At 39.8% G+C, this 21,977-nt stretch overlaps 1 protein-coding gene and 1 long non-coding RNA gene across 7 annotated transcripts in view; one reads left to right on the top strand and one right to left on the bottom strand.

Moving 5' to 3' along the window:
- The first annotated feature begins 1,734 nt into the window (after positions 1-1,734).
- LOC120545153 (myocyte-specific enhancer factor 2C-like) lies at positions 1,735-20,716 on the top strand. 6 transcript variants are annotated; one of them, XM_039779225.1, is made up of 8 exons: positions 1,735-2,082; positions 2,987-3,179; positions 5,279-5,323; positions 9,838-10,007; positions 10,114-10,137; positions 16,827-16,956; positions 18,411-18,534; positions 19,300-20,716. In XM_039779225.1, exons 1-8 carry the CDS (start codon positions 1,903-1,905, stop codon positions 19,628-19,630), a joined length of 1,197 nt encoding a protein of 398 aa, XP_039635159.1. In that variant the 5' UTR covers positions 1,735-1,902; the 3' UTR covers positions 19,631-20,716. The 6 variants fall into 6 exon arrangements, with proteins under 6 accessions (XP_039635159.1, XP_039635160.1, XP_039635163.1 ...); XM_039779226.1 differs by having other exon boundaries at positions 2,990-3,179; positions 19,300-19,630; XM_039779229.1 differs by lacking the exon at positions 5,279-5,323 and having other exon boundaries at positions 19,300-19,630.
- The window catches only part of LOC120545160, a 31,306-nt gene continuing 25,286 nt past the window's right edge, over positions 15,958-21,977 (bottom strand). The window contains exon 3 of the long non-coding RNA XR_005636629.1: positions 15,958-16,066. This is a non-coding gene — a long non-coding RNA (uncharacterized LOC120545160). The remainder of the gene's footprint in view (positions 16,067-21,977) is intronic.

Below are 21,977 nucleotides of genomic sequence, written 5' to 3'. Positions count from 1 at the left end.
ACATTACTGCTTCATGCTACCTGACATGTTACTCCTTACATTACATTACTGTGCCATGTTACCTGACCTTGTTACTCTCCTTATATTACATAACTAAGCTTCATGTTACCTGACAATGTTACCTCCTATATTAATTACTGCTACAAGCACCAAATGTACTCTCTTATAACATAACTGCTCATGCCACCTGACATTTACCTTATATTACATTACTAAGCCATGTTACCTTGACATGTTACTCTCCTTATATTACATTAACAAGCCATGTTACCTTACCTGTTACTCCTTAATACATTACTAAGCCATGTTACCTGACATGTTACTTCCTCCTATATTACATTACTAAGCCATGTTACCTACATGTGCTCTTATATACAATCCAGCAGCTACCTGACATACACTTCCTACAACAGCCTGACCAAAAAAAAGCAAAAAAAATCAATAGCCCACACTAAGCCATGCCTTGACCCAAATAACTAGCTTATGTTACCTATACACTCCTATAACTACTAAGCCTGTACCTTACTGTACTCCTAAACTACGGTGTACCTGACCTTGTTACTCCCTATATTACATTACTTAGCTACAGTTACCTTGACATGTTACTCCTCTAATTACAACTAAGCAACACAGACCCTAACAGCAGCACTTGCTGTTAACTTCTCTCTTATATTACATTACTGCTTTCATGTTACCTGACATGTTACTCTCCCTATATTACATTACTGCTTCATGTTACCTGACATGTTACTCTCCTTACATTACATTACTAGCGCATCTGGACATGCTACTCTTACATTACATTACTAAACCGGACCTCTACATTACGGCTTCATGTTACCTGACTTGTTACCTCCTTACATTACATACTAAGCCATGTTGACATGTTACCTCCTACATTACTTATACACCGACAACCTAATACATTACTAAGCCATGTTACCTGACCTGTTACTCTCCTTACATTACATACTCCTGCCTACCTGACATGTTACTCTCCTTATATTACACTACTTAGCTTCATGTTACCTGACATGTTACTCTCCTTATATTACATTACTAGCTTCATGTCACCTGACCTGTTACTCCTTATATTACATAACTAGCTTCATGTTACCTGACATGTTACTCCTTATATTACATTACTAAGCCATGTTACCTTGACCTGTTACCTCCTTATATTACATTACTAAGCTTCATGTTACCTGACATGATACTTCTTATACATTACTAAGCTTCATGTTACCTGACATGTTACTCTCCTTATATTACATTACTACGCTTCATGTTACCTTGACATGTTACTTCCTCCTTATATTACATAACTAAGCCATGTTACCTGACCTTGTTACCTTTTTATATTACATAACTAGCTTGTTACCTGACATGTTACTCTCCTTATATTACATTACTAAGCCATGTTACCTGACATGTTGTTCCTTATATTACATAACTAATTGCTTCATGTTACCTGACCTTGTTACTCTCCTTATATTACATCACTAAGCCATGTTACCTGGACCTGTTACTCTTATATTACATCACTAGCCATGTTACCTGACCTGTTACTCCTTATATTACATATTACTAAGCCATGTTACCTGACCTTGTTACTCTCCTTATATTACATTACTGCCAAGTTACCTGACCTTGTTACTCTCCTTATATTACATTACTAAGCTCATGTTACCTGACCTGTTACTCTCCTTATTACATTACTAAGCTCATGTTACCTGACCTGTTACTCTCCTTATATTACATTACTAAGCCATGTTACCTGACCTGTTACTCTCCTTATATTACATTACTAAGCCATGTTACCTGACCTGTTACTCTCCTTATATTACATTACTAAGCCATGTTACCTGACCTGTTACTCTCCTTATATTACATTACTAAGCCATGTTACCATGCCGATGTTTGCTGTCCTGTGTGCAGACGCTGCGTAAAAAGGGTTTAAACGGCTGCGACAGCCCCGACATCGAGGCCGAAGACTCTGCCGGCCAGAGCCCCGAGTCAGACGACAAATACCGAAAAATCAACGAAGACATCGACCTCATGCTCAACAGACAGAGAATCTGCGTAAGTTCAGAATCAGCTGTCAGCTAAGGCGACTTTTACATTGTTATGTTTCGGTTTAGAAAGGAATATCTTCTGCTACGTTTCCCCCTCTCATTCCCCCTGCTCTGGTGTCCCTCCCTCTCTCATCTCATCCCCTGCTCTGGCGTTTCCCCCGTCTCATCTCATTCCCCCTGCTCTGGTGTTTCCCCCTCTTATCTCATTCCCCCTGCTCTGACATTTCCCCTCTCATTCCTCCTGCTCTGGCGTTCCCCCCCTCTCATCTCATTCCCCCTACTCTGGCGTTTCCCCCTCTTATCTCATTCCCCCTGCTCTGACCTTTCCCCTCTCATTCCCCCTGCTCGACATTCCCCCTCTCATTCCCCCTGCTCTGGCATTTCATTCCCCCATCCTCTCCATGCTCTCCCTCCTTATTCCTCCTGCTCTGGCGTTTCCCCCTCTCATTCCCCCTGCTCTGGCGTTTCCCCCTCTCTATCTCCCGCGCTCCTGCCTCCCTCATTCCCCCTCATGCTTCTCCCTCGTCCTCCTGCTCCTGTCCCCTCCTCATTCCCCCCTGCTCTGGCGTTTCCCCCTCTCATTCCCCCTGCTCTGGCATTTCATTCCCCATCCTCTGGCGTTCTCCCTCTCATTCCTCCTGCTCTGGCGTTTCCCCCATCTCATTCCCCCTGCTCTGGTGTTCCCCCTCTCATCTCATTCCCCCTGCTCGCCCCTCTCATCTCATTCCCCTGCTCTGGTGTTTCCCCCCCTCATTCCCCCTCTGCTCTGACATTTCCCCCCTCTCATTCCCCCTGCTCTGACATTTCCCCATTTTTGGACAGTTTTGGCAGCCTAGGTACAGAAATGCAGTCCATGGGTAAGTGTGTTTCAGTGTGTTTGGGTCATGTGTGAACTCTGCTGTGTTCTCCAGCAGGGCCTGCTTCCCTCCAGCTACGATATGGGGGTCTCCATGCCCAGCAGTAACCCCAGCGGCCTGCTGTACTCACACCCCGGTGTAAACTGTGGTTTAGGGAACCACAACCTGCTGCCCGTCTCTCACTCACACCCCTCCCTGCAGAGAAACAGCATGTCCCCCCAGAGGCCGTCCAGCACCGGAAACGCAGGTATGAACACACCGTATCTCACAAAAGTGAGCACACCCCTCACGTTTTAGTTAATATGTCATTATATCCAGGGTTCAAAATTAACTTTTTCGTCCACCAGCCAAATGACTAGTGAATGTTCATATTTTACCAGCATTTGGCTGGTAGATGGTGCTAATTTTCAACCCTGATTATATCTTTTAATAGGACAACACTGAAGAAATTACACTTTGCTATAATGTAAAGCAGAGGTGTCAAACTCAGTTTCCCAGAGGGCCACACTGGAAACTAAGAATCACATCAAGGGCCAGGCATGTTTAGGTTATTCACATGCTTTTATTTCATCGAATAAGTCAAGGATCTTTTACTGGATTATTGCTTGTTTTGTATAGCCGTCTCACTTACAGTTTGGTCGACATAAAGCCCCCCAAAAAAAGTAACTTAGCCATCAAAGAAAATAAAGCGACAAAAAATTTCGAAAAAAGTAACAAAAACATTGGAAAAAAACGTTGGAAAAAGTGACAAAAACTTCAGAAAAAGTGACAACAACTTCAGAAAAAGTGACAAAAACTTCAGAAAAAGTGACAACAACTTCAGAAAAAGTGACAAAAACTTCAGAAAAAGCGACAAAAACTTCAGAAAAAGTTACAAAAACTTCAGAAAAAAGCAACAAAAACTAGGCGGGCCAAAATGTATTGTGAACCTAAATTGATATGCGGGCCGGATCAAAATCTGCGAGGGGCCGCATTTAGCCCGCGGGCCTCGAGTTTGACACACGTGTGATGTAAAGTATTAAGTGTCCAGCTTGTATAACAGTGTAAATGTGCTGTCCCCTCAAAATAACTCAACACACAGCCATTAATGTCTAAACCGCTGGCAACATAAGTCAGTCCACCCCTATGTTAAATTCCCATAGAGGCAGACAGATGTTTATTTTAAAGGCCAGTTATTTCATGGATCCAGGATACTATGCATCCTGATAAAGTTCCCTTGGCCTTTGGAATTAAATGCACAGTTAAGGCCGATTTATGCTACTGCGTTAAATCGGCCGCGTGGGTACGTACAGTACAGGCCAAAAGTTTGGACACACCTTCTCATTCAATGTGTTTCCTTTTTATTTTCATGACTATTTACATTGTAGATTCTCACTGAAGGCATCAAAACTATGAATGAACACATATGGAATTATGTACTTAACAAAAAAATGAGAAATAACTGAAAACATGTCTTATAGTTTAGATTCTTCAAAGTAGCCACCCTTTGCTTTTTTTGATAACTCTGCAAACCCTTGGTGTTCTCTCAATGAGCTTCATGAGGTAGTCACCTGAAATGGTTTTACCTTCACAGGTGTGCTTTGTCAGGGTTAATTAGTGGAATTATTTCCCTTATTTATAAAAAAGCAAAGGGTGGCTACTTTGAAGAATCTAAAATATAAGACATGTTTTCAGTTATTTCACACTTTTTTGTTAAGTACATAATTCCATATGTGTTCATTCATAGTTTTGATGCCTTCAGTGAGAATCTACAATGTAAATAGTCATGAAAATAAAAAGGAAACGCATTGAATGAGAAGGTGTGTCCAAACTTTTGGCCTGTACTGTATATAGCACATTTCAGTGCTATATAATCCATATATAGCACTATACTATCCCAATAATCCATTCAGGGCTTTTTCCAAATTATTTGTTGCTGTTTTGGAAGTTTTTGTCTCGTTTTTAATGGTTTTGTTGTTGTTCTGAGGTTTCTGCTTCTTTTTTCGAGGATTTTTGGACAATATTTTCTATGTTTTTGTCGCCTTCCACAAGGCGATTTCCAAAGTTTTTTATTTTTTCGTTTTTTTTCAACGTTTGTGTCACTTTTTCTGAGTTTTTTTTTTTTTTTTGACAATATTTTCCTTCCGGGAGGCTTATTTCACTTAGTTTTATTTTTTTTCTTCTAAAAGTTTTGTCAGTTTTCTCAATCCATGCAGACATGTCCCGGGACCTCCCTAGATACTCCTCCCTCCCTAGAAAGCTCTGCGGAGGCAGAACCATAAATCAGCCTTTATGAATCAGATGTCCTATTGCTGGTCTTCTTTCCTTCAGTATTACCTTTTAAACGGAGACATTTTGTGTCTGTAGGTCTGATGGGTTCAGAGCTGACGAGCACCGTGGTCTCCAACGTGGGTAAGACAGTCTGACCGTTACAGAGAGCTGGTTGGGACCAGTTCAACTTCAACATGTTTCTATTCAGCAATAACCCCAAAAAAACCCAAAAAACAAACAGAAAAACTAAAATCACACCTTGCCTAGTCGCTTTCCATGTTCTTTATATATATAAAATTGAATAACACAGGCTAATTCAATGAAAGTAGTGAACTGATTGTTTGTTTAGGCAGCATGGTGGCGCAGTGGTTAGCACTTCTGCCTCACAGTCAGAAGGTTCTGGGTTCAAATCCAAGTCCTTCTGGGTCTTTCTGTGTGCAGTTTGCATGTTTCTTGCGTGGGTTTCCTCCCATCGTAAAGACATGCATGTAACTAATACCGTGTTTACACGTACATGGCTATTTTTGAAAAACTGAGACATTTCCCTTCGTTTGTACCCTTTGTTTACACACAAACGGAGAATTCGGCTCTGAAAACAGAGAATTCGCCTCTGAAAACGGAGAATTCACCTCTGAAAACAGAGAATTCGCCTCTGAAAAGGGAGAATTCGCCTCTGAAAAGGGAGAATTCGCCTCTAAAAATGGAGAATTCGCCTCTTAAAATGGAGAATTTGCCTCTTAAAACGGAGAATTTGCCTCTGAAAACGAGAATTCGCCTCTGAAAACGAGAATTCACCTCTGAAAACGGAGAATTTGCCTCTGAAAACAGAGAATTCACCTCTGAAAACAGAGAATTAGTCTTCCTAAAACCTCCAGCCAGAGTAGAGAGTTTGGAAATCTTCGTTTGCACGTAAACTGAGACAAACGGAGGTTTAGGCAGCCGAGAGAGAGAGAAAGAGGAAGCGATTGGTTGCTGTTTTTGCTATTTTCGGGATTCTGATAACTAACGTGGGCTTGAGCTTCTCGTTTACACCGCCACCTACAGCACGCCAGTGCTCTAAACTAGGGCTGCTCCCTCTTAGTCGATTAGTCGACTAATCGGTCTTAGTCAACTTAGATTTCTTGATGTTTTATGCTTGTTTTCATGCTGAATGACTTATTTCCAAGAAACGTAGGAGCACATCTCTGGTAAACACAAGAATTAAAGTGGTGCTTTTAGCATGACTCTTTGTGGAGAAACTCAGATTTACAGATCTTTCGATTAAATCAACTAATCGATTAGTTGGTACATCTGAATGAGTGTTGGTCGACTAAGAATTTCTTCAATCGAGCACAGCCCTAGTCTAAACGGCATCGACGGCATATATCTACGCTGGTACGTGTAAACGAACACTTTTCTGAAAACTGACAGCTGTGCACGATGTTATTTTTAAAAACGGAGAGGTTGAAATGTCTGTTTATGAAAGTAGCCGGCCACGTGTAAACGTAGCATAGGACTACAGTTGGCTAACACTGGGGCATTTCCAGAAATGTTGATTAATGTGCATTGTCCTAATCAAAATAAACCATTTGACTTGTGGAGAGCATTGTAGGGAACCATCCACGTTTACCTTTTTTTAGTTTGTTGACAATTTTGTAGAGGTAAACCCCAAATTTCTGAAATAGAAACTTTTTGAAAATGGGTCAAATGGACCTTCTTCACAGCAGACATATTGATTTGTCATAGTAGGAAAAGCACAGCTGACATTGATAACCTTAACGATGGCTCAGTTCCATCAAGTGTCCCAGTAAGATATTTCAGTGAGTCAGCATGACCAATACCAGGACCTCTCCTAAGTGGAATGTAGCCATCAGTAATGGTTTAATACCAGGGCCTCTCCTAAGTGGAATGCAGCCACCAGTAATGGTTTAATACCAGGGCCTCTCCTAAGTGGAATGCAGCCATCAGTAATGGTTTAATACCAGGACCTCTCCTAAGTGGAATGCAGCCATCATTAATGGTTTAATACCAGGACCTCTCCTAAGTGGAATGCAGCCATCAGTAATGGTTTAATACCAGGGTCTCTCCTAAGTGGAATGCAGCCATCAGTAATGGTTTAATACCAGGGCCTCTCCTAAGTGGAATGCAGCCATCATTAATGGTTTAATACCAGGGTCTCTCCTAAGTGGAATGCAGCCATCAGTAATGGTTTAATACCAGGGTCTCTCCTAAGTGGAATGCAGCCACCAGTAATGGTTTAATACCAGGGTCTCTCCTAAGTGGAATGCAGCCATCATTAATGGTTTAATACCAGGGTCTCTCCTAAGTGGAATGCAGCCATCAGTAATGGTTTAATACCAGGGTCTCTCCTAAGTGGAATGCAGACATCAGTAATGGTTTAATACCAGGGTCTCTCCTAAGTGGAATGCAGCCATCAGTAATGGTTTAATACCAGGGTCTCTCCTAAGTGGAATGCAGCCATCAGTAATGGTTTAATACCAGGGTCTCTCCTAAGTGGAATGCAGCCATCATTAATGGTTTAATACCAGGGCCTCTCCTAAGTGGAATGCAGCCACCAGTAATGGTTTAATACCAGGGTCTCTCCTAAGTGGAATGCAGCCATCATTAATGGTTTAATACCAGGGTCTCTCCTAAGTGGAATGCAGCCACCAGTAATGGTTTAATACCAGGGTCTCTCCTAAGTGGAATGCAGACATCAGTAATGGTTTAATACCAGGGTCTCTCCTAAGTGGAATGCAGCCATCAGTAATGGTTTAATACCAGGGTCTCTCCCTAAGTGGAATGCAGCCATCAGTAATGGTTTAATACCAGGGTCTCTCCTAAGTGGAATGCAGCCATCATTAATGGTTTAATACCAGGACCTCTCTCAGTGGAATGCAGCCACCAGTAATGGTTTAATACCAGGGTCTCTCCTAAGTGGAATGCAGCCATCAGTAATGGTTTAATACCAGGGTCTCTCCTAAGTGGAAATGCAGCCACCAGTAATGGTTTAATACCAGGACCTCTCCTAAGTGGAATGCAGCCACCAGTAATGGTTTAATACCAGGGTCTCTCTAAGTGGAATGCAGCCACCAGTAATGGTTTAATACCAGGGCCTCTCCTAAGTGGAATGCAGCCATCAGTAATGGTTTAATACCAGGGTCTCTCTAAGTGGAATGCAGCCATCAGTAATGGTTTAATACCAGGGCCTCTCCTAAGTGGAATGCAGCCATCAGTAATGGTTTAATACCAGGGCCTCTCCTAAGTGGAATGCAGCCATCATTAATGGTTTAATACCAGGGTCTCTCTAGTTGGAATGCAGCCATCAGTAATGGTTTAATACCGGACCTCTCCTAAGTGGAATGCAGCCATCATTGTTTTATTTAATACCAGGGTCTCCCTAAGTGGAATGCAGCCATCATTAATGGTTTAATACCAGGGCCTCTCCTAAGTGGAATGCAGCCATCAGTAATGGTTTAATACCAGGGCCTCTCCTAAGTGGAATGCAGCCATCAGTAATGGTTTAATACCAGGACCTCTCCTAAGTGGAATGCAGCCATCAGTAATGGTTTAATACCGCCAGGTCTCTCCTAAGTGGAATGCAGCCATCAGTAATGGTTTAATACCAGGGTCTCTCCTAAGTGGAATGCAGCCATCAGTAATGGTTTAATACCAGGGCCTCTCCTAAGTGGAATGCAGCCATCAGTAATGGTTTAATACCAGGGTCTCCTAAGTGGAATGCAGCCATCAGTAATGGTTTAATACCAGGGCCTCTCCTAAGTGGAATGCAGCCATCATTAATGGTTTAATACCAGGGCCTCCCTAAGTGGAATGCAGCCATCATTAATGGTTTAATACCAGGGTCTCTCCTAAGTGGAATGCAGCCATCATTAATGGTTTAATACCAGGGCTCTCCTAAGTGGAATGCAGCCATCATTAATGGTTTAATACCGGGGTCTCTCCTAAGTGGAATGCAGCCATCAGTAATGGTTTAATACCAGGACCTCCCTAAGTGGAATGCAGCCATCAGTAATGGTTTAATACCAGGGCCTCTCCTAAGTGGAATGCAGCCATCATTAATGGTTTAATACCAGGGCCTCTCCTAAGTGGAATGCAGCCATCATTAATGGTTTAATACCAGACCTCTCCTAAGTGGAATGCAGCCATCAGTAATGGTTTAATACCAGGACCTCTCCTAAGTGGAATGCAGCCATCATTAATGGTTTAATACCAGGACCTCTCCTAAGTGGAATGCAGCCATCAGTAATGGTTTAATACCAGGGCCTCTCCTAAGTGGAATGCAGCCATCATTAATGGTTTAATACCAGGACCTCTCCTAAGTGGAATGCAGCCATCAGTAATGGTTTAATACCAGGGCCTCTCCTAAGTGGAATGCAGCCATCAGTAATGGTTTAATACCAGGACCTCTCCTAAGTGGAATGCAGCCATCATTAATGGTTTAATACCAGGGTCTCTCCTAAGTGGAATGCAGCCATCAGTAATGGTTTAATACCAGGGTCTCTCCTAAGTGGAATGCAGCCATCAGTAATGGTTTTGAATACACCTGTGCTTTTCCTACTATGACATGTCAACATGTCTGTCGTGAAAAAGGTCTATCAGACCCGATGGAAACAGGAGACTTAATCATGAACCTCTCCACCTGTGATTGTCTCCAGGAAACGGCAGCTACGGTAACCACTGCACATCCCCTGGGCTGCTGTCTCCAGCAGGCGTCTCCAAGAACATGCACGAAAAAAGTCCTCCTCCAATGAGCATGAGCCGTAAGCCCGACCTGCGGACGCTGATGCCCCCGGGCTCCAACAAGTGCAACAACATGCCCACCATCGTGAGTGCTGCTTCCGTCTTTACTTCCACGGCATTTCGTTTTATTTTGTCTCTTGATGTCCCCGTGTGGAGACTGATTGTCTCTGTGCTTTAATGCTGCCCTGCAGTGTGAGGACTTTGATCTGATGTTGGTGAGTAATGCTTAAATCTAACAAGAGGTAGACGATACTACCGAGAGCTCATTTCAATACCGTTACTCATTTCTCTTGGAAATGTAGTAGAGTAGAAGTGTTTTTTTATGACATACTATACTATTACTTTTTTAACATACTATCCTGTGTTTTTTTTATGACTTTTTGGACATACTATACTATGACTTTTTTTTATGACTTTTTGGACATACTATACTATGACTTTTTTGGACATACTATACTATGACTTTTTTGGACATACTATACTATGACTTTTTGGACATACTATACTATGACTTTTTGGACATACTATACTATGACTTTTTTATGACTTTTTGGACATACTATACTATGACTTTTTTGGACATACTATACTATGACTTTTTGGACATACTATACTATGACTTTTTGGACATACTATACTATGACTTGGACATACTATACTATGACTTTTTATAGCTTTTTTGGACATACTATACTATGACTTTTTTGGACATACTATACTATGACTTTTTATGGCTTTTTTGGACATACTATACTATGACTTTTTCAACATACTATACTATGACATACTATACTATGACTTTTTGGACATACTATACTATGACTTTTTTATGGCTTTTTCAGACATACTATACTATGACTTTTTTGGACATACTATACTATGACTTTTTATGACTTTTTTGGACATACTATACTATGACTTTTTGGACATACTATACTATGACTTTTTGGACATACTATACTATGACTTTTTTATGACTTTTTGGACATACTATACTATGACTTTTTTGGACATACTATACTATGACTTTTTTATGACTTTTTGGACATACTATACTATGACTTTTTTGGACATACTATACTATGACTTTTTTATGACTTTTTGGAAATACTATACTATGACTTTTTTATGACTTTTTGGAAATACTATACTATGACTTTTTTCGACATACTATACTATGACTTTTTTGGACATACTATACTATGACTTTTTGGACATACTATACTATGACTTTTTGGACATACTATACTATGACTTTTTTATGACTTTTTCGACATACTATACTATGACTTTTTTGGACATACTATAATATAGGGGTGCACCGATCCGATATTAGGATCGGATATCGGCCCCGATATTGCAAAAATAGCTGGATCGGTGGATCGGAAAAATTAACAGATCCACGGGCCGATCCATTTTTTTTTTTTCACACTTCGTTGCAGCACCGGGGCCCCTGTTAACTGCGTACCCTTCTCACTCATGGTAGTAACTTTATAACACAACAATTAATAACCCACAACTAACTATCTTAAAAGGATAAAACACCAAAGCATACAACAATTTGAGACTTAAACAGTTTCTAACACTAATAATTTTACATTTACAAATGTAGCTACACCGCCGAATGGCATGCTGGGTAACATTACATCTGCTAGCCTAGCTAGCCAGGTAGCATAACAGTCTGTTAAGCTGGGAGAGGCTACGGTCGCTACTGCACAAGAACCTAGAAGAAAGTTAGCTAGAGGATGAAGAAAGACCGGAGATACACCAGAACAATGTGCGCCCAAAGAGGAGCCGCCTGTTGTTCCCAAGTTTTTTCTTTCTAACAAATCGGACATAATTTAGCCACGTGTTGCCCGTCGCTTTAACGTTACTGTGCCGTGCTAACGTTACGCTTAACGCGAAAGACCTGTCACTTCAAGCATGCAGCGGAGCAACGTTATGAACGCAATCCACCTCCGGTCCCGCTACAGACCGTTGAGAAAGACGGGTTCGGAGCAATGATTAAAACTCTGGATTTAAGATGTCTTGCCTCGCTGAAATACGTCCGCCAACCTGCTGACGTTATTCAAACAGCGAAGGAGGCTGACAGCGGAGCTACGTTCAGTCACTACAACCACACTCAACAACCTAACTTACCTGTGGCCAAGGTAGTGGTTATACAGTACTAGCTTACAACTATTTAGTTTTGAAAGGGAAACGGTGTTAAAGTTGTTTGTATGTGTAGGCTATTCATTCGATTTGAGTTTATTTTACTACTTTGCAGTTTGCACAATACAAATAGTTTAGCTTCTGTAACTGTGGAGCCAAGCAAACCCTTAATCAAAGCTTTTAGTAAACATGATGACATTAACATGTTTTTGTGATATTCTATGTACTCCTGACAGTATAATAAGCCATTATAAACCTATATAAAGGTGGCCCATTATTGATGGCCCATTATTATGTATTTAAATTTATTTTAAGAAGTTTGATTACATTATATTTTCGATTTGAATGCACAATTGTTTTTTAAATAACAAATAAATAAGAATTCAATACATTACATCTATGTTATTTTGTCTTAGTTAGGAAAGTAATGTTTAGTTAGGAAGGTCTGGTGCCTTTAGTCTCTTTCACATGGTGGAAGGAAGGTATGATGTGGAAGGTATACAGTTTATTATTAATTCATTAACGGTATCGGATCGGTATCGGGTATCGACAGATACACAAAGCCCTGGCATCGGTATCGGGACTGAAAAAGTCGGATCGGTGCACCCCTACTATAATATGACTTTTTTGGACATACTATACTATGACTTTTTTATGACTTTTTGGACATACTATACTATGACCTTTTCCGACATACTATACTATGACTTTTTGGACATACTATACTATGACTTTTTGGACATACTATACTATGACTTTTTTGGACATACTATACTATGACCTTTTTCGACATACTATACTATGACCTTTTTCGACATACTATACTATGACTTTTTCGACATACTATACTATGACTTTTTCGACATACTATACTATGACTTTTTGGACATACTATACTATGACTTTTTTATGACTTTTTGGACATACTATACTATGACTTTTTTGGACATACTATACTATGACCTTTTTCGAAATACTATACTATGACCTTTTTCGACATACTATACTATGACTTTTTCGACATACTATACTATGACTTTTTTCGACATACTATACTATGACTTTTTCGACATACTATACTATGACTTTTTTGGACATACTATACTATTGTCAACATACTATACTATTGTCAACATACTATACTATGACTTTTCTAGTTTTTTGGACATACTATACTATGACTTTTTTGGACATACTATACTATTTTCTACATACTATACTATGACCTTTTTCAACATACTATACTATGACTTTTTCGACATGCTATACTATGACTTTTTTCGTGACATTTTTGGACATACTATACTATGACTTTTTTCGTGACTTTTTTGGACATACTATACTATAACTTTTTTCGACATACTATACTTTTTTCAACATACTATACTATGACTTTTCTAGTTTTTTCGACATACTATACTATGACTTTTTTTGTGACTTTTTCGGACATACTATACTATGACTTTTTTCAGCATACTATACTATGACTTTTTTTAGGACTTTTTTCGACATACTATACTATGACTTTTTTCAGCATACTATACTATGACTTTTTTTAGGACTTTTTTCGACATACTATACTATGACTTTTTTCAGCATACTATACTATGACTTTTTTTGTGACTTTTTCGGACATACTATACTATGACTGTTTTCGACATACTATACTATGACCTTTTTCAACATTCCAGTTTTTTGGACATACTATACTATGACTTTTTTGGACATACTATACTATTTTCAACATACTATACTATGACTTTTCCAGTTTTTTCGACATAATATACTATGACTTTTTTGGACATACTATACTATGACTTTTCCAGTTTTTTCGACATACTATACTATGACTTTTTTGGACATACTATACTATTTTCAACATACTATACTATGACTTTTCCAGTTTTTTCGACATACTATACTATGACCTTTTTATGACTTTTTTGGACATACTATACTATGACCTTTTTCCACATACTATACTATGACTTTTTTGGACACTAATACCATAACTTATGACTTTTTGACATACTATACCATCTAAATACTATTTTTTTTTTTACTATGTTTTTACCTTACTATGACCTTTTTCGACATACTATACTATGACCTTTTCGACATACTATACTCTGACTTTTCTCAACATAATACTACTATGACCCTTTTCGACATACTACTACTATGACCTTTTTCGACATACATACTATGACTTTTTCGACTATACTATACTACCCCTATACATATCCTCTTCTGTTTTCAAACATACTATACTATGACTTTTTGGACATCCTATACTATGACTTTTTGTACTTTTTTGACATACTATACTATACTTTTTTTGTGACATTTTTATCTTTAATACTATGACTTTTTTGGACATACTATACTATGACTTTTTGTATGACTTTTTGGACATACTATACTATGACATTTTTGACATACTATACTATGACTTTTTTGGACATACTATGCTGTGACTTTTTGGACATACTACTATGACTTTTTTATGACTTTTTTGGACATACTCTACTATGACTTTTTTGGACATACTATACTATGACTTTTTTCAGCATACTATACTATGACTGTTTTCAAACATACTATACTATGACTTTTTTGGACATCCTATACTATGACTTTTTTATGACTTTTTTCGACATACTATACTATGACTTTTTTTGTGACATTTTTGGACATACTATACTATGACTTTTTTCAACATACTATACTATGACTTTTTTCAAACATACTATACTATGACTTTTTTGGACATACTATACTATGACCTTTTTGGACATACTATACTATTTTCAACATACTATACTATGACTTTTTTATGACTTTTTTGGACACACTATACTATGACTTTTTTGGACATACTATACTATTTTCAACATACTATACTATGACTTTTTTATGACTTTTTTGGACACACTGTACTATTTTCAACATACTATACTATGACCTTTTTCGACATACTATACTATGACTTTTTTGGACATACTATACTATGACTTTTTCGACATACTATACTATGACCTTTTTATGACTTTTTCGACATACTATACTATGACCTTTTTCGACATACTATACTATGACTTTTTTTGGACAGACTATACAATGACTTTTTTATGACTTTTTTGGACATACTATACTATGACTTTTTCAACATACTATACTATGACTTTTTTGGACATACTATACTATTGTCAACATACTATACTATGACTTTTCTAGTTTTTTGGACATACTATACTATGACTTTTTTGGACATACTATACTATTGTCAACATACTATACTATGACTTTCTAGTTTTTTGGACATACTATACTATGACCTTTTTCAACATACTATACTATGACTTTTTCGACATACTATACTATGACTTTTTTCGTGACATTTTTGGACATACTATACTATGACTTTTTTCGTGACTTTTTTGGACATACTATACTATGACTTTTTATGACTTTTTTGGACATACTATACTATGACTTTTTTGGACATACTATACTATGACTTTTTTCGACATACTATACTATGACATTTTTGGACATACTTTACTATGACTTTTTCAACATACTATAATTTTTGAACATACTATGACTTTTATGATGTTTTTCGACATACTACTTTTTAGACTATGCCTTTTTATGACTATTTTTCGACATACTTTAACTGTATTACTTTTCATTAGATTGTTATTTTATACTTAATGGCTGAAGAACCATGACAATTAACGAGAGGCGACACAAAAAGTTACTTTAAAGAAACCATTCTTTTATTTAAAATACAACAACAGATGTCAAGACATTAAAAGGTTTGACAGTCACTAGTGCCAGCATGTATGCATGAGTGAAAGAATAGCGAGTGGAAAAACAAAGGATGGGGAGCATTGTTTCCACTTTCTCTCTTCCCATCATGGAACAAGTGAGTTGTGCTCTTATAGTACTGGGAAGACACAAGGACGACCTGACCACACCTACTGGCATCTGCAACACAAAGAAAAAGACAAGCAGTTAAAAGAGGGGTCATCACATTATACTATATCAGACAGTTTCAATTAGTCATAAAAAACAACAACATAGTATAGTATGTCGAAAAAAGTCTTAGTATAGCATGTCAAAAAAAAGGTAAAGAATGAAATATAATACATACTTTAAAAGGTGCCCTACCATACAAAACCATTTTTACTTGCATTTTTTTGAATTATGTCAGGTCCATATGTGTTTGTGTTATGTTGTGAATATGAAAATGAACTGCTACCTCCTCTGTCAGCTCTAAACACTGAACAGAAATAAGCAGAGAAATCAGACCAATCACAGATCTGGTCAGTCTGACATCATGTTGCCTGAGCTCATTACTATTCATGAGCTTGCCCAGTTGGGCTGGGTAAAGGATGCTGTTAGCCAATCAGATTAGAAACAGCTTAGCTTGTTGAATATTAATGAGAACTGGCAGAAATCGAGCTGAGTCTTCCTGCAGGCTTTCTATACCACGCTACAATGCGTTGAAACAAGGTAACCAAGGCTTTTTTTCCACAAAAAATGTTAAAGTCCATGGTAGAACTTCAGACATTACCACAAAGTCATGAAATATGTGTGGCAGGGCACCTTTAAGTAGGGTTCTGAATGCAGTACGACAGTTGCAGTGGAGTTTTTTTTTTACTTTTCTTCACTTCAGTGAAGGATCTGAATACTTTAAATATCAGTTACATGTATAAAGTCTGACAGATTGGACTTGTCTTTGCAGAACCAGAGAATAAATCACTCCCAGACTGCCCAGACGCTGTCCACTCCGGCCGTGTCCATCACTGCTCAGACTCTCCCTGGACAGTTGATGGGCGGGTATCCGTCCACGCTCTCCTCTTCTTACGGCACAGGTGATTACAACACAACAGTACCACAACACAACATCATCATCATCATCATATTCTTTATTCAGGACACACACAAAAAATGGTCCATAGCACAATACAAAACATAGCAAAAGACAGACAAATACAAGATAAAACACACACAATTAGAAATTACTACAACAGTCAAGAGTTCCACAATACACAAAAAGAGTGTTCAGATATTAGCATGTAGACCAGAGGTGTCAAACTCAATATCCCAGCGGGCCACACTGGAAACTAAGAATCACATCAAGGGCCAGACATGTTTAGTTTATTCACATGCTTTTATTTCATTGAATAAGTCAAGGATCTTTTACTGGATTATTGCGTGTCTCATATAGCCGTCTCACTTACAGTTTGTTCGACATAAAGCCCCCCAAAAAAGTAACTTAGCCATCAAAGAAAAAAAGCGACAAAAACATTGGAAAAAACGGCAAAAAAGGCCCCAAAAATGTTGGAAAAAGTGGCAAAAATGTTGGAAAAAAGGCACCAAAAGTGTCTGCAAAACTGACAAAAACTTCAGAAAAAGCGACAAAAACCAAGCAGGCAAAAATTTATTGTGAACCTAAAATCTGCGAGGGGCCGCATTTGGCCCAGTAGGGGAGAGCAGCAGTCAGTAGGTGAGAGCAGCAGTCAGTAGGGGAGAGCAGCAGTCAGTAGGAGAGAGCAGCAGTGAGTAGGAGAGAGCAGCAGGCAGTAGGGGAGAGCAACAGGCAGTAGGAGAGAGCAGCAGTCAGTAGGAGAGAGTACCAGTCAGTAGGAGAGAGCAGCAGTCGGTAGGAGAGAGTACCAGTCGGTAGGAGAGAGTACCAGTCGGTAGGAGAGAGTACCAGTCGGTAGGAGAGAGCAGCAGTCGGTAGGAGAGAGCACCAGTCGGGGTAGCAGGTAGAGAGAGCAGCAGTCGGTGGTAGGAGAGAGCAGAGTCGCAGGAGAGAGCAGCAGGCAGTAGGAGAGAGCAGCAGTCGGTAGGAGAGAGCAGCAGTCGGTAGGAGAGAGCAGCAGTCGGTAGGAGAGAGCAGCAGTCGGTAGGAGAGAGCAGCAGTCGGTAGGAGAGAGAGCAGCAGTCGGTAGGAGAGAGCAGCAGTCGGTAGGAGAGAGCAGCAGTCAGTAGGAGAGAGAGCAGCAGTCGGTAGGAGAGAGCAGCAGTCGTAGGAGAGAGCAGCAGTCGGTAGGAGAGAGCAGCAGTCGGTAGGAGAGAGCAGCAGTCGGTAGGAGAGAGAGCAGCAGTCGGTAGGAGAGAGCAGCAGTCAGTAAACCAAAACTTACCGGATCTTGCTTCAGACTTTCATGTGTGAAAACGCCCATACATCTGTACATGAGATTCCTGAGTACAGCAGGACCGGTGGATACATTAACACAGCAGTACCACAGCAACACCAGTACCACAACGCGGGGTAATTAATGACATTAGTATGTGTGTGTTTTTCCCCCCCCCTCAGAGTTCTCCCTCAGCAGTGACCTCTCCTCTCTGTCTGGTTTCGGAGGTTCTGGTCTTGGATCGGTCACATGCTGGCAGCAACAGCAGATCCAGAACCTGCAGCACTCAGCGCTCGGACACATGGGGTGAGGACCTGAGCGTGTTATTGTCCAACATGGCTTTCAGACAAAAAAACAAACAGAACAAGTCTGCACAAAATATCTGTGCTCATGTCCATTATGACCTATGTCCTCTCAGTGTTTCCTTTAGGAATGTTTTTAGCAGAGGGTTAGTGAGACAGGGTTAGAGAGAGAGACAGTGAGATAGGGTTAGAGAGAGAGACAGTGGAACAGGGAGAGATAGTGAGACAGGGTTAGAGAGAGAGAGACAGTGGAACAGGGAGAGATAGTGAGACAGGGTTAGAGAGAGAGAGACAGGGAGAGAGAGGGAGAGATAGTGAGACAGGGAGAGAGACAGAGTTAGAGAGTTAGAGAGAGAGTGAGACCGAGTGTGAGAGAGAGAGAGACAGGGTTAGAGATAGTGAGACAGAGTTAGAGAGAGAGACAGGGTTAGAGACAGGGAGAGATAGTGAGACAGAGTTAGAGAGAGAGAGACAGGGTTAGAGAGGGGGAGAGACAAGGAGACAGGGAGAGATAGTGAGACAGAGTTAGAGAGAGTGAGACAGGGTTAGAGAGGGGGAGAGACAAGGAGACAGGGAGAGAGGGAGAGATAGTGAGACAGAGTTAGAGAGAGTGAGACAGGGTTAGAGAGAGACAGTGAGACAGAGAGTGGATGTTCACCTGGTCTGAGATCAGTCCTGCAGTCTTCATCGTGCTGACGTCTCTCCCTGTCTCTCTCTCTCTCTCTCCCTGTCTCTCTCTCTCCCTGTCTCTCTCTCTCTCCTCCTGCAGGAACTTGTGTCAGAACTCGAACCTGAACGTCTCGTCCGGTCACGCCAACCTCAACATCAAGTCGGAGCCGGCCTCCCCTCCCCGAGACCGCCACCTCGCCATGATGGGCGCCATGACGACGGCCGGTTACCCCAGCGTCGTCGGCCGGGGCCCCAACGAGGCGGGCCGTTCCCCCGGCGACAGCGCGTCCAGCTGCGGGAGCTCGTACGAAGGCAGCGAGGAACGCGAGGATCACCACGGCAACTACCTTCTCCAGCCTCTGTCCAATCAGGAGGAGCGCCACAGCCCAACGGTGAAACGCATGAGGCTATCGGAGGGCTGGGCCACATGATGGGAGCAGGAGGGCTGTTAGTAACCTTACCTTAGAGTATTATTATTATTATCATCATCATATTCTTCTTGTACCGAGTGTGGGTGTGCTTCTGTGTAACGTAACATGTACGTGAGGGAGGGGAGAATCAGAAATTAATACAGTGATGGCGTTCTGCTGTATTTACAACATGTACTGTAGCTAGACGTGTACACCAGAGGAAATACTTCTGGTACAAGTATTTATCAAACTGCTAAAAAAAATATAAAAAAATAAGAAGAAAAGTACTCTTCAGAGTGACAAAGTTCTGAAGTTCACTGAAGAATTAAACATTTCTTTGTCAATATTACATTGACGTACAACAATATTAAATCACCTCCGAGCCGGCAGAGCCAATCAGAGACGAGGATTTTTTTGACATCTGCCACTTTACTCTGTTGTAATGTTTTTGGGGCGCTTTGTACGATGTTTTTGTCACTTTTCCAGACAATTTTGACGCTTTTTTTCCAACTTTTTTGGCTCTTTTTTTTCAACGGATTTGTAGCTGGCTGAGGAACTTTTTGGGGGGGGGGCTTTATGAGGCCCAAAATGTAAGTGAGGACACTACAGTATATGAGACATGCAATAATACAGTCAAAATATTTGACTTTTTCCTCTTAAATAAACCCGTCAATAATCTCTACATGTCTGGCCTACATGTGATTCTCCTTTTTCCAGTGTGGCCCTCTGGGAAACTGAGTTTGACACCTCTGCATTAAGTGGAACCGAAATGAGAAACCGAAATTTGCGTTCTAATTCGGTCCGATTCCTAGCGGTTGCGTAGTGGAACCAGACTTCGGTACCCAACGCTAGTTAAAACTGCTTCTGATAAGTTATTACTCATCATATCAAATTATATTTTGTCCCTGAAGTATTTTTTTGATGAAATACATCCTGAAAAAAAGTAAAAGTAAAGTGAAGGATTTGTACTTTTAGCAGTTTGATAAATGGGCGTCCAGGACGCGGTCTGAGACGAACACGTACTGTACTACGTGTTCGTACTAAAAGCGCAGTTTGTCGTGTACATGTATTGCTTGATTTGTGTGTGTGTGTGTGTGTGTGTTTGGGGTGGGGGGAAAAAAAAAAAAAAAAAAAAAAAAAAAAAAAAAAAAAAAAAAAAAAAAATATTTAACAAATACATAATAAAAAACTCCCTCCCTTTTTAAATTTAATTAAAAAAACACATTTATAATAATGTATGGAGGGGTTAAAAGTAAGTAAGTAAATTAAAACAGGAAAAAAAAAAAATATAGAGAGAGATAGAGAGGAAGTACGGTAAGAAGAAGATGGAGATTTTTGGCTCTGGTGAGATAAAGAAAGAAGAGAATAAAAGAAAAGAAAAGGGAGCTGAGGAGGTTTCAGTCGAGTGATATGAGAAGGTTATTTGCAACAGGTTGCATAGAAGAGAAGATTCACTTGATGTGAAAACACTTCTCAGAGTTTAGGGAATAATCTGCAGAGCTGTGTTGGCCAACCTGGGATTTTTAAGCAAAACTGTGATCCAGAGACACAGAGCTATGGAAGCAAAGAAAGCAAGCCGCCAGGATTTCTAGCTTAGGTCGGCTACACGCTTGGCTGCGTGGCGCGAGCGTGTCCGTTCATATTTGGGCTACCATGGTAACAGGGTTAGAGCGTGCACGCTGCCTGCGCGACACGCAAGCGTGTTGGAAGCGTTTCCAACCAAAATTATAATAGGAAAAGATGTTTACATGTCATTTAGACACTAATACATCTTAATATATGACATGTTGATGTTTGAAAGTCTCTAGATTTTGATATAAATTCAGATACAGTACAGGCCAAAAGTTTGGACACACCTTCTCATTCAATGTGTTTCCTTTTTATTTTCATGACTATTTACATTGTAGATTCTCACTGAAGGCATCAGAACTATGAATGAACACATATGGAATTATGTACTTAACAAAAAAGTGTGAAATAACTGAAAACATGTCTTATATTTTAGATTCCTCAAAGTAGCCACCCTTTGCTTTTTTTGATAACTCTGCAAACCCTTGGTGTTCTCTCAATGAGCTTCATGAGGTAGTCACCTGAAATGGTTTTACCTTCACAGGTGTGCTTTGTCAGGGTTAATTAGTGGAAGTTTTTCCCTAATTAATAAAAAAGGCAAAGTGTGGCTACTTTGAGGAATCTAAAATATAAGACATGTTTTCAGTTATTTCACACTTTTATTTTTGGGCGCTTTTTCTGTCAGTTTTTTGGCGCTTTTATTTGATGATTTTGGCGCTTTTTAAAAACATTTTTGTCCCTCTTTTCAACATTTTATTTTTTCCTTTTTCTTTTAAAGTTAGAATATTTCAATAAAGTT

The sequence above is a fragment of the Perca fluviatilis genome, chromosome 17, assembly GCF_010015445.1.
Source record: "Perca fluviatilis chromosome 17, GENO_Pfluv_1.0, whole genome shotgun sequence".
Lineage (NCBI taxonomy): Eukaryota > Metazoa > Chordata > Actinopteri > Perciformes > Percidae > Perca > Perca fluviatilis.
Note: the sequence above shows the minus strand (reverse complement) of the source record. Positions and strands in the feature narration are given on the sequence as shown.